A 14866-nucleotide genomic window follows, 5' to 3' on the forward strand; every position below is an offset into this window, starting at 1 on the left:
CTCCCATCATCAGGTCAAATAGAAATTTATTTCTTGGCTTATTAGTAAATCTAAAAATAGCTGACTTGTTTCTCCATGTGCTGTGCATTTAAATTCCATTTTATTTTCTGGTATGTTAATGAGCAGCTTCAGCTTCACGAGACACTCTGGCTCTTCAACCCAGAGGAATTTCCACTTCATCTTCTAAGGCGTTTTGCCTGAATAGTTTCCGTCAGAAAGAAAGGTGAACTATCGCATTCTTTTCACGTGAAATTACAGCGAGCAACATGTTAACCTCTTCTTCCCTGACCCTCTTTTTGGAGTCCCTGCTCGAGAATGACATGGCCAAACTAAATAGAGTAAATTTCTGCAGTTACAAGCTCTATGTGGATTAGCTTGGTATCAAAATAAAGATAACACTTGTGAGATTGCAGTGTAGATGCCACTGTGTAAATGCAGATGGAACCCTGCATAAATTAAGGATTTTTTTCGCCTAAAAAAGCTGAAAAACCCATGGAGGTCATGTAACAACATGTGGTCATGAGCTGTGCTGATGCAGCTGAAGTGAAGCGGAGTCAAATGGCAGAGGTTTTAGTAAAGAGATGTCTAGGCGTTCTCTCTTTGGCACCATCTGGGCCATTTGAGATTTTTTAGGTACCAAATTATTAAAAACTAAAAATTATGTCACTATTGGTCTAAAAAGAACTTGTTTTGAATTTAAAAAAATAAATAAATAATAAAAAGTAAGAAAACTCGCTGACTCACAGGGCCATAGCTCTGGCTTACTTTGGCCAATTTGGGTGATTGACAGCTCGTTTTAAACCAATAGAATCAGGCCCCAGACTTGCCTCAAAGGTGTGGTCGAGTCTGTAGACTGGGACAGAGTTGATGGCACTGACAACCTCCAGCACGCCGTTGAAGTTGTTGAGCTCCTGGAAAACCTGCAGGATCTCGATGACTCGTGACAACACTGCCACCCTCTCTTCCAGGTTCATCGTCTCGACAATGCACCTGAGAACGACACACACACACAGTTACATACGCGTTTCCTCCAAACGGGACTTTTGAAATCGACGTTTGCTCTCCTGGTCAGACTCACTTCTCGAACCACAGCGTGAGGTTGGTGGTGTGACGGATCATACGGAGCAAATTTGGCGAGTTCTTCTCTTTGTCCTCTTTGGTCCAGACGCTGCCGACCAGCTCCGACGGCCGAACAGCTCTGTGGAGGGAGCAGGATTTATTTATTTCAACTACAACCAGATCTTATTTGTCTGGTTTGAGGACTCATGTGTCCACATCCATGAGCCTCATGAACACAATATCTTTTCAAGATGGATTAGAGATTGCCTCCATTTTAAACCCTAAACATAATAAACTCATATATTTACAGGGTATATGCAGGAATTCTGAAGTTCATTTCAATACCTTTTTAAGACTTTTTCAACACCACCTCAAAATTTTTTAAGACCGTATCACCACTTCAAGCTGTAATCAGCAACACATATTCAACCTTCAAAACAGTTTTGTTTTACAATTATATCGACAGAGCACAACCATACAAAGGAACTCATACATCAGATGCTTTGCTCAACTCACCTGTAGAGCTCAGACTCGAGCAGAGTCAGCTGGCGCGCGATCTCGATGGGGTGAAGGGTCATGAGGTCAAAAGAGTCCACCTGTCCCGCTCTGCAGATGTGCCACTCGATGGGAGGAGGCGGACTCTCAAAGGTGATGTTGTGACTGACGCCATTCGACTGCGTCTGCAGCTTCCGCTTGATGATCTTATTGATGGACTCGACCCACTTCCTCATCGACTTGCCTGAATATAAAAACACAAAAGTTTCATGAATTTTGATGTTGCAAGATTTTGGTTATTGTCGCTATTCATATCCCAATTTCATTAAAATGACACGTAATCCACTTTCAAGTATGACTTTATGAGATTTTCCAGAGCAGAATGATCACCTATAAGATAATTCTGATATGAGCTTCAACCAAAATACACAGGTACATATTTTTTTTTATATATTTGGAGTTATTATTAAGATTCCTCACAGACAAAATCTGCTTCACAAAGAAACATGATCAAAAATTAATATTTCAAATATTAAGGACTGAACAATTGGAGAAAATATCTGAAAGCAGTTTTTCTGAGAGACATTGCAATTGAATTGGTGATATATATATATATATTCACTATGTAACAGATTATACAGATATAAAAGTTTTCCTGTCATTTATACATCACTTTTTATGAACTGACATTAAACAACAATCACAAACGGTCAAATGAAACTGCGGCCTTTGCAATTTGTTAATTGGGTAACACTTTAGATTAGGGAACACATATTCACCATTAACTAGGTGCTTACTAACATGCTTATAAGTTGCATACTCGCCCTTTATTAGTGAATATTAAGCATGTATGAACACCTTATGTAGGAAAAATCTTAATTCATGTCGTAATAGAGGTAGAATAAGGTTATGATTACTAATACAGGGCAAGTATTCTACTTATATTCACAATTAACTAGGTGCTTACTAACATATATGTGTTCCCTAATCTAAAGTGTTCCCGTTAATTGCATTGTTTGAAAGCACAATTTCAAATAAATAAATATGATAGAAGTAAGATGTGGAAATGAAATGTAAAAACTAATCCTATTCATGCTGCAGTGGGATTGTGCAGATAGACAATGTCGCTGAACTTGGCCATAGCTTGTGACTTAATAAATTATATTATTTAATACTTTTTAATTCAAATCTTAGGATGAAATATCCTGTCACGATCATTTTTTCATGCCAGAAGAAAAGATGAGATGCTGCAAGAGGCAGCAGACGATGGTATAAAGATACATATCTCTAAAAAACAAAAAAAACAAAAACAAAAACAAACATGGCCGACCTCTCAGTTGAATTTTGCTGGTGATGTATTCCTCTAGTCGACTTCTCAACTCTGGGTCGTTCTCAAAGTCGTAGAAATGATGTTCGACCCACTGGCGGAAAACGTTGAGAACCCTGTGAAGCAAACACACCTTTCAGTATTAACTAATCATATAGACTTTAGAGCTGAAACAATTCACTGATTAATCGATTATTAATCCATCCATTTTTAATATGTGTCAGAATGAACATTTGTGTGGTAACAAAACAGGAAAACAAAATTGTTTACATCCTCTCAAATGAGACGATGTGGCATGCAGTGAAGAGGGGACACAAGAGGACAGTAGATGCGCTGACTTTAATAAAGTGAAGGACGTTGAGCAAACAGAGTTGAAGAGGTTCTGGCAGCCGGCCAGTGTATTTTCCTTACTCTCGTCATTTTGACATTTTTAAAGAGTGGAAACTTAAAAATAGAAACAGCAGGGGCATTTTGCACTTTAAAAGGGCAGAAGTCCTGTTTTAAGAGGTATTTTCACCGACTTTGAGTAGCCTGGTTATAAATAGTGGGACTTCATCTCAATGTTTACCTAACAACAGACCACCCAATCTGCTCAAAACAAACGGACAAAAAGCTCCCTCAGGTTTTGTCCCAATCAATGAACATGTTCTTTATTATTATTAGTGGTTCCTATATTGTACGTCTGAAAAAAAAAAAAAAAATACTGTTAATTCAGAGGATACACTGTATAATATATACATAGATGTGACCACAGCACTTCACGATGAAAAACTACAGACTTTATTGCAGCTGCCCTTCACTGGAGTCTTGATACTGAGAGGCTTTCAGTTTTTAATGGTACTTAGGAGACTGTTCCTGACTCTCTTGCTCCTTATAAGGATAAGGAGTCTAATTCAAAAGTAATTCTGTGGCTCGGTGAGAACATTCAGGCCTTAACAGGAAGAGTGAAAAAGAGCCAAATAACAACACAAGACAAAGGGAGATGCAGAGTCTCCTTGGTGTTTTTAAAACCCTTGTTTGGAAATAAAAGAAAGCATTTGAAGATTTTAGAACAAGCTTTTACAGTTTATCTGCAAACTTACGGCGCCAGAGCTGAACAGTCATTGGTTACCAACGACATCATTAACTGATTTTAATCATTTAACACTGAAATTTAGATCGAACACTTAGGATTAAGGGACCTCTGAGTACTAATTTAATTCGTGCAATGTCTCAAAACCGTTTCCCTTTTGTCTTGTTTGGTTGTTGTATTTGCTTATTTGCTTTTTCAATCAAAAAACCTGAAATAACAAATGATTCCTCATCTGTTGTTCTCAAAATTCAAAGCAGTATTAACATCTTCTGGACAAATGTCTTTGATGAGGAAAGAGATCAGCTATGATCTATTTTCTCACGGATTGTGCAATGTCCCTTGTTCTAATGGTACATTGTGTTTGCTAATCACGTTAGAAGGCTATTGGATGATTAGAAAACCCTTGAAAACCCTTGTGCAATGATGTTAACACAGCTGAAAACAGTTTTGCTGGTTTTTTGATTATTTCTAATCTTGTCAATGTCTTGACTATATTTTCTATTCATTTTGCAACTCTTTTGATGAATAAAAGTGTGACTTTTAATGGAAAACACACAAAAAATTGTGTAGGTGACCCCAAACTTTTGAACAGTAGTATAATTCTTTGCAGTTATACCGGTCAGCTGTTGTACCTGAGTTGCACCGGCTGCACATATTCCTTCCGGAACCTCTGGAGCTCGGCTGCCATCGGCTGATCGCCGTTCCACAGAGCCTGTCTGTCCTCTTCAGTCGGTTCTGGCTCAGGGATCTCAATCCTGAGGGAAAAATGATAATGATTGGATGAGATACTTTAAGATTTTAGCAATCACTGATACTTGTCTGACACATGTCCTTATGTCTCAGCTGTGCATTAAATGACTCCTGCAGGTAGGCGAGTTGTGGAGTTGCGGAGACAGCATACCTGTCTATCAGCAGGGTAAGAAGCTCCTGCGGTTTGCAGAATGATCGGTACGTGGTAAGAAACGTGCGGACAAAGTTAGGATCTACAAACAGATGGAAAAGATTAGATAACACAAACTTAACAAACCAAGGAATTTGATTTCACATTGAACTGATGCATTTCTCTGCGTTGACTTATCACAGCAGCTTACCAGCATACATATGGTACGTGAGCCTCTCTATGAGCTTGACCACTGTGCCGGCCTTAATGATGGGAATGCCTGTTTTGCTCTGCACTTTGTCCTCAAACACTATGTTCTCCTCAGAGTCCTGCACAGCAAAGCGGTAAACCTCCGGGGAGGGCAGTCTTAGAGGATGTGCCTGTTCCTCGTGCTGCAGCACTGTGTCCAACATGCGATCCAAAGTAGAGCGGTACTGCAGAGTCACCAGCGCCGCCATCCACGCTGCCTTCTCCTCTGCTGTCCGTGCACAAAAAACGGCACAGTTTTCATCTTTGCCTATCAGTTCAAATGCGTGCCGAAGCTCCGCCGAGTCCTCGCGATCCACAATGCGGATCTTCCTCAAAACAAACTTCTCCTTCAGGCGGTACTCCGCTCCGCTGCCCGACCCCGGGAGCCGAGAGCTCTGGTTCGCCTTACAGCTGATCATCAGGCCGTCGAACAGGAAGTTGTGTCTCTCGTGCTTGGCGCCCGCTCGCAATAGCGGCCCCTCTAGGATGAACTCGCTGCAGCATTGACCGATGTCTTTCCCCTCCCAGCCGTCGATGCTTTTCTGGATCTCGTTCATGCGTTTGATGGCGAGTTGTTTGCTACGAACCTGCCTGCTGTACAGGCGGTACATGGGCTCACTGTGAGGCAGGGGAAAAAATGCATTAATAAAACACTAAAACACTGAAATAACACTAAAGTAGAGCTGAAACAATTAATCGAAGATTAATCGATTACTGAATTACTCGATTATCACTAATCGATTTGAAACTTCGTTCATTATTAAAACAAGATTTCTGAATGTTTTAGCTTCTTAAATGTTAATTTTCTTTGTTTCTATTGAAATAATTCAAACTGAATCATTTTTGTTTGTCACCTCTGCATGGTTTAGGTTGTGTTTCTATTACAATGTATAACCTCCTCAACGTGGGCGGAGCCATCACTGCACGACTGCATGAAAGTGCTCTGGCTCTTAGACGCGATGCGACACAAATGGGTGACGACTGACTTGTAAAGCAGTTGTTTTCATTGTAACTGAATCATTAGAATCAGTTAATTAAACAGATTTGTTCAGGACTTCCTCCATGACCGGAGCACAGGCTCCGTCTGACACTGGACTGAAATACAGCCAGTGACTGTAAATAGACTAGACTCGTGTTAAATTTTGAGATTTTAGACATTTCCCTTGTAATTGTTGGAGATTAACCCACATTTTTTAGGATTGTTAAATCTTTTTAACTGATCTAAAGTTTGGCTTGATGCTTGTGTTAGACGTCTCTTCCTGTGAGGGCACTCTGACCAATCAGTGGCCGCCAAATAGTGGAAATGCAAAATAACCGAGTCGAGTTGAGTCGTGGTAGTGGAAATACTAGTAGTGCAGACGTACCCGGGTTTACGGCGAGGCTGGTGCTTGGCATAGATGCGATCCACGCTACACTGAAGGTTGAGCAGCGCTGTGATCGCCTGCTTCAGACATTCTCTGTCGTCTTGGTCTTCGCTACGCTCCTGAAGTTGCTGTAAAGATCAGAAAAGAAACACATCAACTAAAACACAAAATAAACAACAAAGTTCATGACATTGCTGCATGTATAACGCAGGTGTAACTGTACATGAGATCATTCAACAGAGCAGCTAGTGTGTGTGAACACTTTGTCGTTAAAGCTGTAAGTGAAATACGTATTCACGAGAAAAATAACAACACACGAAAACAAACAAATATGTTGATAAATGATAAATGGATTGTACCTGCAGTAGCTCAAAGTAGTGCATACAGTGGTAAACTGGGACCATCATCAGCTGGGGGAGGACGTACTGGACTGCTTCTTTGAAGCCCTCTGCAACTGACTGGAGACATAACAACACATCAGGACTGTTAGTGCTGCATCAGCGGGAAAAAGACACATCTGAAACAAGCAGCATGTCATTTAGAATTATTTTAAATTTATTGACATAAATTTGTTAAAAGTGTAAGAAATCATATATCATATAATCAGGATATCCATACTGTGTATTACATGCATTGACAACATTTAAAGATTATTTTTATGTGCTAAATAAACTGGCTTAATTGGCTTATGGTTGATTGGTGAAAGATGCATTCATGTTTTCAGAGTCAAAGAGCAATATATGAGCACAACAAAACACAAAATGACAGTATTGACACAAAAGACAACAATTCTAACCTGAAAAAAGAAGAAATTGTGACTCAAATTTCACCAAGTGTCAGAGAGAAGAAGAAAACGGCTATCAAAAAGTACATATGTGAGATTAAAACCTGGGCTGAATTAGACGAGTGTACAGCAGAGTAACCAGTGATGTAAGGAGGGAGCAGCAGCTGATGAGAGGAGGGGGGGGGGTCATAGTATCCATTTAAATCTCCTGTTCCCCTGATAGATGATTCAGAATCAATATGCTAGTACTCAGACTCCACAGCAGCGGCCACACTGTCTGCATGGGGAGGAGAAGAAAGCTGGAGAGTGTGTGTGTGTGTGTGTTTGGGTATTTGTTACCTCTTTAGGACCTAGCATAAACACTGACCATGTCAGGACCAGTAGTCCACATGGAAACAAAACCTGGTCCTAAAGAGGCAGAATGTAATTTCTGGGGTTAACTGGTTAAGTTAAGGGCCACCCTTTGGTAATGGTTAGTTTTAGATTATGGTTAAAGATAAAGCTTTGTTCAGTCTGTCAAAATGAATGGAAGTCAATGCAGTGTCCTTATACAGATAGCTGTGTGAACATGTGTGTGTGTGTGTGTGCACGCATGGAAAAGGAAAAGTATCAGCTGCCTGACGCACACTGATGGATAGCCGTGGTTGTGGAACAATGACCCGAGTTTAGATCATGTTATTGATATGTCAGCATCCTGCAGGTCAACAGACTGTAGAGGTGCATTAGTGCTGTACATTTAGATGTATGATAATCACAATTATGTATTTTTATTATACATTTAAGTGAGCTGTGGCCAAGATGCTGCGGCATGGTGATGCAGCGGTAACCTCTAATGGAAACAAGGTTATGGGCTAGAGTTTGCACTTTTCCTTTTGGGGGAGTGGGTCTGATGTAGTGGTCAATACTGGTCAAAATCACAGGATTGGATATCGGAGGGAAAAAAAGCTGAATTCTGATTAGATCTGTAAACCCCAAATATTGTGACCAGAACATGAGTGTCAAACTAAAGTGTCGATTTGCTTGCAAAAATATTGACTTTTAAGGTTTTTAAATTTTATTTATTACCTTTCAAATTTGACTGTAATCAAGAAGGTTGCAGAACAGTAACTTTATTTTTTATTTTTGGTACATTATTTCCATAAATGTGCACAAAAATGAGGGTAACAGCTGAAAGTGCTATTATTAGCCGGACTGTTTTCCTAAAATAAAGTAAACACATTTTTAAATAAATAAATCCAGTAACCAATGAAAAATTAAAGATCAGCGTAAAAATAAACTGGTCACTGCGTAGCAGAAATATGAATTACCAATGGAATTAGAAGTGGACTAATACATTGATCACCTCATCAGATTAGTTTTGGCTGTTACACAAATAGAAAACTGAAGTATAATTCTGTCTCACAGGCTCCAGCTTTAGACAAGTTAATAGGTTAATTAATCTGATGATGACAAATCGTTTAACTTTTAAGTGAAGCACTCAACTGGAAAATGTGCTTCTCTCCTTTTTTTGGGATCAATTTGTGAACAGAAATCTTTAGATTTTTGGACACAAGAAATTTGAAGATTTCATTCTAGTTTCTTCACAGATTGTGGATTTCAGGATTAAATACTGATGAATCAATAATGAAAATGTATCAATTGGTTCAATTTGTTAGTTTCTAAATAGCTTTTACAGTTGCTGTAAGTTTCTTATATATATATACAAAATTTTTTGTTATGCAACCAATAAGAAATATTGCCAAAAAGTATGACTGGAGGAAGTGTAAGTTAAGGTTCTTGTTAAGAAAGTTATCAAAGTTATCTCTGGTCACTGTGTAGAGTATCTGATAAACTGGACTACAGTTGTTATAGTCATTAAATAACATGTAAAAAACACAATTACTCTTTTCCCAGTGAGCATGCATCACTGTGATAAGGCAGGGGCCCGAAATATAAACACAAAATGCAGCAAGAATAAGGTACAGAATGACTATAAAAACATGTTCACATTTCACAGAGCTACAGGGCTGCTTGAACCCGTGTCGCAGCCTTTTGCCTTCTTAATTCACAGCTTATTTTCAACATGAAATGCGTCTTGGCTCACCCGACCACCCCCCACACCCCCCTCCTCGTCCCAAGGAGAAAAATGGCCTGCAGTGTGGCTGCCTGTTCTATTTTTAAAAGGCGATGTAATTTACCCACAATACCAGACGCTGCAGAGTGCAGGGGCTGAGTGCTCGAGAGACACATCTATCTGACAGAGAAGGAGGGAGGGAGAAAGTCAAGAAGGATGGAGAGAGAAAGACGAAGAACATGCAGTGAGACAAAAGCTGAAGGTGGAGCAGAGGCTACTGCTTGGGGTTCAATTCCCATAACAGCCAGCACTGTGATATGTATGCATTAATACACACAGGTGCCATTGATTAAAATGTGTCCATAGGTAACGGTTCATGTTGTTCAAAGAAGGTGAAGAAATGAGGGGACAAACATCCCGACGGCCAGAGATGAAACACAAAATGAGAGATTCTAAAATAAGATTAGCCCACGGTGCAGAAACTGGGCAGGAGCTGTGTGATGAAAGGTGGAGGAAGGTGTTGGTGTGGTGGGGGTGGGCAGGCGGTTTAAGAGGGGAGGCAGAACCATTACACCATCTGCCCCTGGGACTGCTGATGATGATGATCCAAACACAGTTATGCGCTCACACACACACTGAGGCACAACGGCTGAAGTAAATGAAATTTGTCAAGCAACACAATGTGAACTTTTTTTTTAGCCAGATCTAATTAGAATATTGATTTACACAATAATTAATAACATATTAATTAAAAAATAAGGCTAGCACGTTAATGTGTTATCGTTGACGCGTGACGCTTTTCAATGACGACTGACCGGAAAAAGATGCGCGTGACGTCATGTTTCCGTGACTCTCGTTAAAAGGAGTCTCTAAAGGCACACATACACAGTACATAGGTACGCTGGTTATTTGTAGCGCTGCTCTATTCGTTTAATATACAGACCACTTCAGTTCAACTGTAGGCGCACTAACGGAGCTTATGGAGCTAACTGGTAAACGGTGCCTGGACTCCAGTGCCGCGGCACGAAAAACTGCGTTAACAACAGTACGTAAACATGGCGTCAGGCACGTCTTTTTCTGGTCAGTTGTCATGGAAACGTGTCATGCATTAATGCGGACGTCGTTAAAGGGCCCAGCACTATTAAAAAACGCATGCCTGGTTAAGTTGTTATGAAATCTGCACTTTGTAACTTTTGTTCTCCATGTTATTATCCTGCCTCTGCATCCTTCATCTGAACAAAAGCGGTCAAGCAATACCATCAGGGAGCGTTTGTATGTATACAGCAGCAGCGCATGGGCTGGTGAGGACGAGAAGCATTTTTCCAATCAAACTGTTGAAGGACCAGTTTTTATCACTTTTCATTAGGATTCACACTTCGTAGTGTTTTCAGTCATATTCCAACCTTTCTTTACTAGTGCAATGTTGCTTTTCCGTCTGTCCTGACATAAAACAAATCACTTTCTGTGTGCAGCGCAGAAATGTTGCCAGGCAACACAAGCTCCAACACAGAAACTGATAAGACTTAATCATCATTGTGTGAACTTATTTGACAGTGGGCAATTCGTTATGATTAAAAGTTACATACTACAGTTTTAATTCTCTGCCTTTTTTGGTGTGCTTTTTTTGTTCTTAACACCTTTGAGACTACATGTCCATAAATATGTTCAGACATGGACAATGTCCGGATCCAGTTCTCCAGACAATCTCCAGAGAATGCCTGGACTTTAGTGCATGTCTGACAAAAACACCATAAATTTTTAACAAGGAAATTAAAGTCAGTCTCCGCATTTAGGCTCAAGAGTGAAGCGTCCTAAAAACAGGGACACACCAGGCTGACTTCAGAGGATGCACTGCTACAAATCAAACTGCTGTGGCCAAAAAAAGGTCCTTGAAAGATACTGCAAAGACTTGAGTCGACAGCCCTCCGACACATATGTGCTGCACATGCATGACATTCAAACACTCTCCAGATAAGCAGGATGGTGACAGCCTGTAATTGTCATGCGAAAATAGAATCGAGAAAACCTATGATTAAATGTTGCTTAAACAGTGTTTGCCAACATTCTAATCGATTTATTATGATGCGAATATGACAGTAATATATATATTTTCTTTTAAAAGATAAATGACATGATGAATTAAAATCTTGTAAATCTTGTCCTCTTGTATGTGGAATTTTGCTGAAGCTGCTGTTTTTGTTTTGTTACTTCAGTGTTTCTTTCCATGCTGCGATTAGCTCCACCCAATCAGATTGATTTTTCCTTCAAAGACGATCAACTGCCTTCACCACCAATTCAACATGCTGAATGAGCTGAAAAGATACCCATGTGCTCTGACACTAATAAATGCTCATCAATGACCAAACACGGTCTACCAATGGCTTGGTGTGTTCCTGCCTTTGAAGTCAAACTTTAAGTCTAAATTTAATATCTCATTAAATCGTGATTAAGACTTATACTAATACTTTTTAAAGGGCCTTAATTTTCCTAAAATTGATATAGCAACTTTTAATACTTCCCTTCCCTTAATACTACACCACAGACACCTTGATTATGTTATATCACAAAAAACCCTATTGTCCTATGTTTGAAGGAAAAAAGGTTTTTTTAGTGAATACGTTGATGTTATCAATACAGGTCACAAATTAATCTGTATTTTTAACTTCTGTGCCCTTTCTTCCACACTCTTACAACGAGCGCATGAAAATAAACACTGGGTGTGCGTAATTGAGTACAGCGTCTGTGGTGTTGATTTAACTGGGGTTAGACTGGTGGTTTAAGGGTAAACAGTGAGGCCTCAACCTCAGGTACAGCAGGAAGATAAGAGTATATAGAGCAGGTCTATGAATGTAAAATGTTCACAGTCTGCTAAAAAAAAAGGAATTTGAAGTCAGAGTTCTTTTTAAAAAAACCGAGTGTGTGTTTGGAGCTCTGATGTTGTTGCATGTGAAGCGTCAGACTCGTTGGTGTTTGGCCTGAGAAAACACCAGAAAATATTTCATCTTCAAAGGCTGCCAAACTGCACCCCACCGAGCATAATTCAATGCTATTCTTGTGAGGAATGTCCAAATAAAACAATGCGGCAGCAGTGAATAAACTGTACACAGGACGCTGAAATATGTCATGACATGCCCTCGAACGATATCAGGAGGAATTTCTCCAGGCAGCCAGGATGACTTCAAAGGAAAAACTACTTTGTGTAAGCACATAAATTACCTACGTGTGTATTCATATTAAAAACAAACTGCTTTTCATTTATCAGGTATTTTTCCTGTGACGGGCAGGAGAAGCATGCTGTGAAATTTGAATTTGGGTTTTATAGAAAAATACTGCATCATGATCTCATGCCAAAAAATGTATGTCAACAAACTCATTTTAATGTATTTCTCAGTAACTCAAATCGTTTTTAGCTACTGTACCTTGATGATGTTCCCATGTTTTATTAACCCTTCAAGAGAAAACGTATCAAACATCCATGTGTGATCGAATATCTTACCTGGAAGTAGAGGCCAACGGTTGATCGTGCCATCAGGTTGTTGAAATGTTCATGGAAATCCTTGCTGAGAATATCCTGAGACAGGGTCTCGTAGGGGTCAAACGCTTGCTCCTATACACACGCACAAACGCAAACAGTGTGTCAACATTGTCATTTATGAGACTTGACACTTATAATATGATTATGATGCTCAGATTCATGTACTTTGACACATGAATTATTTTCAGAGCAATAACTTTTTTCTGCAGTCAGTAAGCAGCGGGTGATGACAAATATAAACCAGCACAAAGTCATATTTTTTATAATTTTACATTACACATTTGGAAGTGTGAGTGACTTCACCCCTATCCCAGTTCATCGATCTCCAGTTAATTAGTCAGAAACACGACGATAACAACGCTCGACGTGGTATTTTGCACACACAAACAGTGTATACACTTGTCTAGGGTTAAAAATTAAACTGTATTTTGTGTATGACTGATTGACTGTAAAACAAATATGACAGAAGTACAATTAACAGTAAAATTAGCAGTGTTTGTCTCGTGGTAGCAATCTTGGAATCCCATGTCAGGGTTGGCAAGGTTGCCCCGAGTTTCTAAGTTGGAAATCTGAGTTCTAAAGACAAATGAAACGCAACATAGGACGTTATTAGATGCTGATGAGGGGCTAGTGCCACCACTGCTAGACACACGACAACAACGTAGAGCATTGTCGTTGAAAAGAGTGTTTTGTTCACGGCCACTACTATTGTTGGTATTTCTGTCTAACAATAGTAGTGTAGTATTTATGGTGCAATGATATGTGTTTTTACTAGCTGGGCACGTTAACGGAAATTTACGGCGCCAACATTAACGCACCTCAACGCATGACACATTTCCTTGACGACTGAGTGGAAGTCGTCACATCATTTTTACGTGACCCACGATTGTTAAAATGAGTCTCTAAAGTAGGGATGCACCGATTGCAATTTTTGGGGCCGATTCCGATTTCCGATTTTTCAAGAAGTTCGACCTGCCGATGCCGATTTTAGGTGATTCCGATTTAAACTTTTAAAACCACTTTACAGCATATAGAAAGATATATATTTTTGCATATTTTCTTTAATAGAACATTTTAACATAGAGTACAATCAGTTCACTGTTCCAATATCCAACAGTTCACTGTTCCAATATCCAACTAAAAATACAAAAACGATTCAATCTACTACAGAGTTTATTAAACCAACTCAAACACATAATAGTAAGTTGAAACTTTGGTTGGATGGAAAAGTTTGCTGATCAACTCTCAAGTAGGGAGGTGTTTAAGACGGTGAGTAACCAAGACTTTGTGTAATCATGTACATCCCTCGAAACGTTTCTCAGATTACAAAAATAAATTCCCTGAAATGTTATAAACTTGATGAATCAAGCAGTGCATTACCGAATAAAAGGGAAGTCTGATTTGGCATCAGCTGCTGCTTACCTCTGCTAGATCTTCAAAGCAGCTGCCCACGAGTGGATGAGGACTGCCATCGGCCGTCATCTCCACAGCGTCTTCGATCAGACCCAGCAGCTTCACCGTTAGCTCGTGGATGTCCAGGATGTTACTGAATATCACCTCCACATCCTGCAACGAGAAAATATGAGACAGGAGTGAAGCCAGAGGGTTGATGGGAAAGTCTGCTGTAGAGGGACGGACTAGCGACCCTGTTTGACACCTCCAGGAAAATGTGCTCAACCTATTTAGTGACTAGACTCAGGCAGAGTTGATGCATCAAATAACACAGCTTTAAATATAGTTTGTTTCTTAATTGGAGCATTTGGACTAAGTATAGCATGAAAACACAGCAGTGAAAAGTGGCTCTTTTTTTTTATTACTGACAAACTCATGGTTTAATTACTTGGGAAGCCACACCCAAGTGTTTTTACAGCCAGATTAATTTGATTTTGTGACTGCATGGCCTCTACATGCATTCTAAAACACTGAAATGAAAGGTAATAACTGTATTTTAAGCACGTAATAGAGATTGTAAACGTAAAGTATTCACAGTGTATCGTTACTCTACTCTCAGAAGCACAAACCTATTAAAACAAACTTTTCCTGAGTCC

At 39.6% G+C, this 14866-nt stretch overlaps 1 protein-coding gene across 3 annotated transcripts in view; it reads right to left on the reverse strand.

The window, feature by feature from the left end:
* Positions 1-14866, reverse strand: part of sos2 (son of sevenless homolog 2) — a gene marked incomplete at both ends in the record, with an annotated part of 37519 nt that overhangs the window by 5339 nt on the left and 17314 nt on the right. For all 3 annotated transcript variants that reach the window (XM_083902731.1, XM_083902730.1, XM_083902732.1), the window contains 11 exons: positions 828-990; positions 1079-1198; positions 1576-1798; positions 2885-2997; positions 4586-4708; positions 4855-4936; positions 5045-5700; positions 6447-6574; positions 6806-6904; positions 12780-12890; positions 14241-14384. In XM_083902731.1, coding sequence (XP_083758857.1) covers positions 828-990; positions 1079-1198; positions 1576-1798; positions 2885-2997; positions 4586-4708; positions 4855-4936; positions 5045-5700; positions 6447-6574; positions 6806-6904; positions 12780-12890; positions 14241-14384 — 1962 coding nt within the window. The remainder of the gene's footprint in view (positions 1-827; positions 991-1078; positions 1199-1575; positions 1799-2884; positions 2998-4585; positions 4709-4854; positions 4937-5044; positions 5701-6446; positions 6575-6805; positions 6905-12779; positions 12891-14240; positions 14385-14866) is intronic.

This window comes from Microchirus variegatus, assembly GCF_963457635.1.
Source record: "Microchirus variegatus genome assembly, chromosome: 16".
NCBI classification, from domain to species: Eukaryota; Metazoa; Chordata; class Actinopteri; order Pleuronectiformes; family Soleidae; genus Microchirus; species Microchirus variegatus.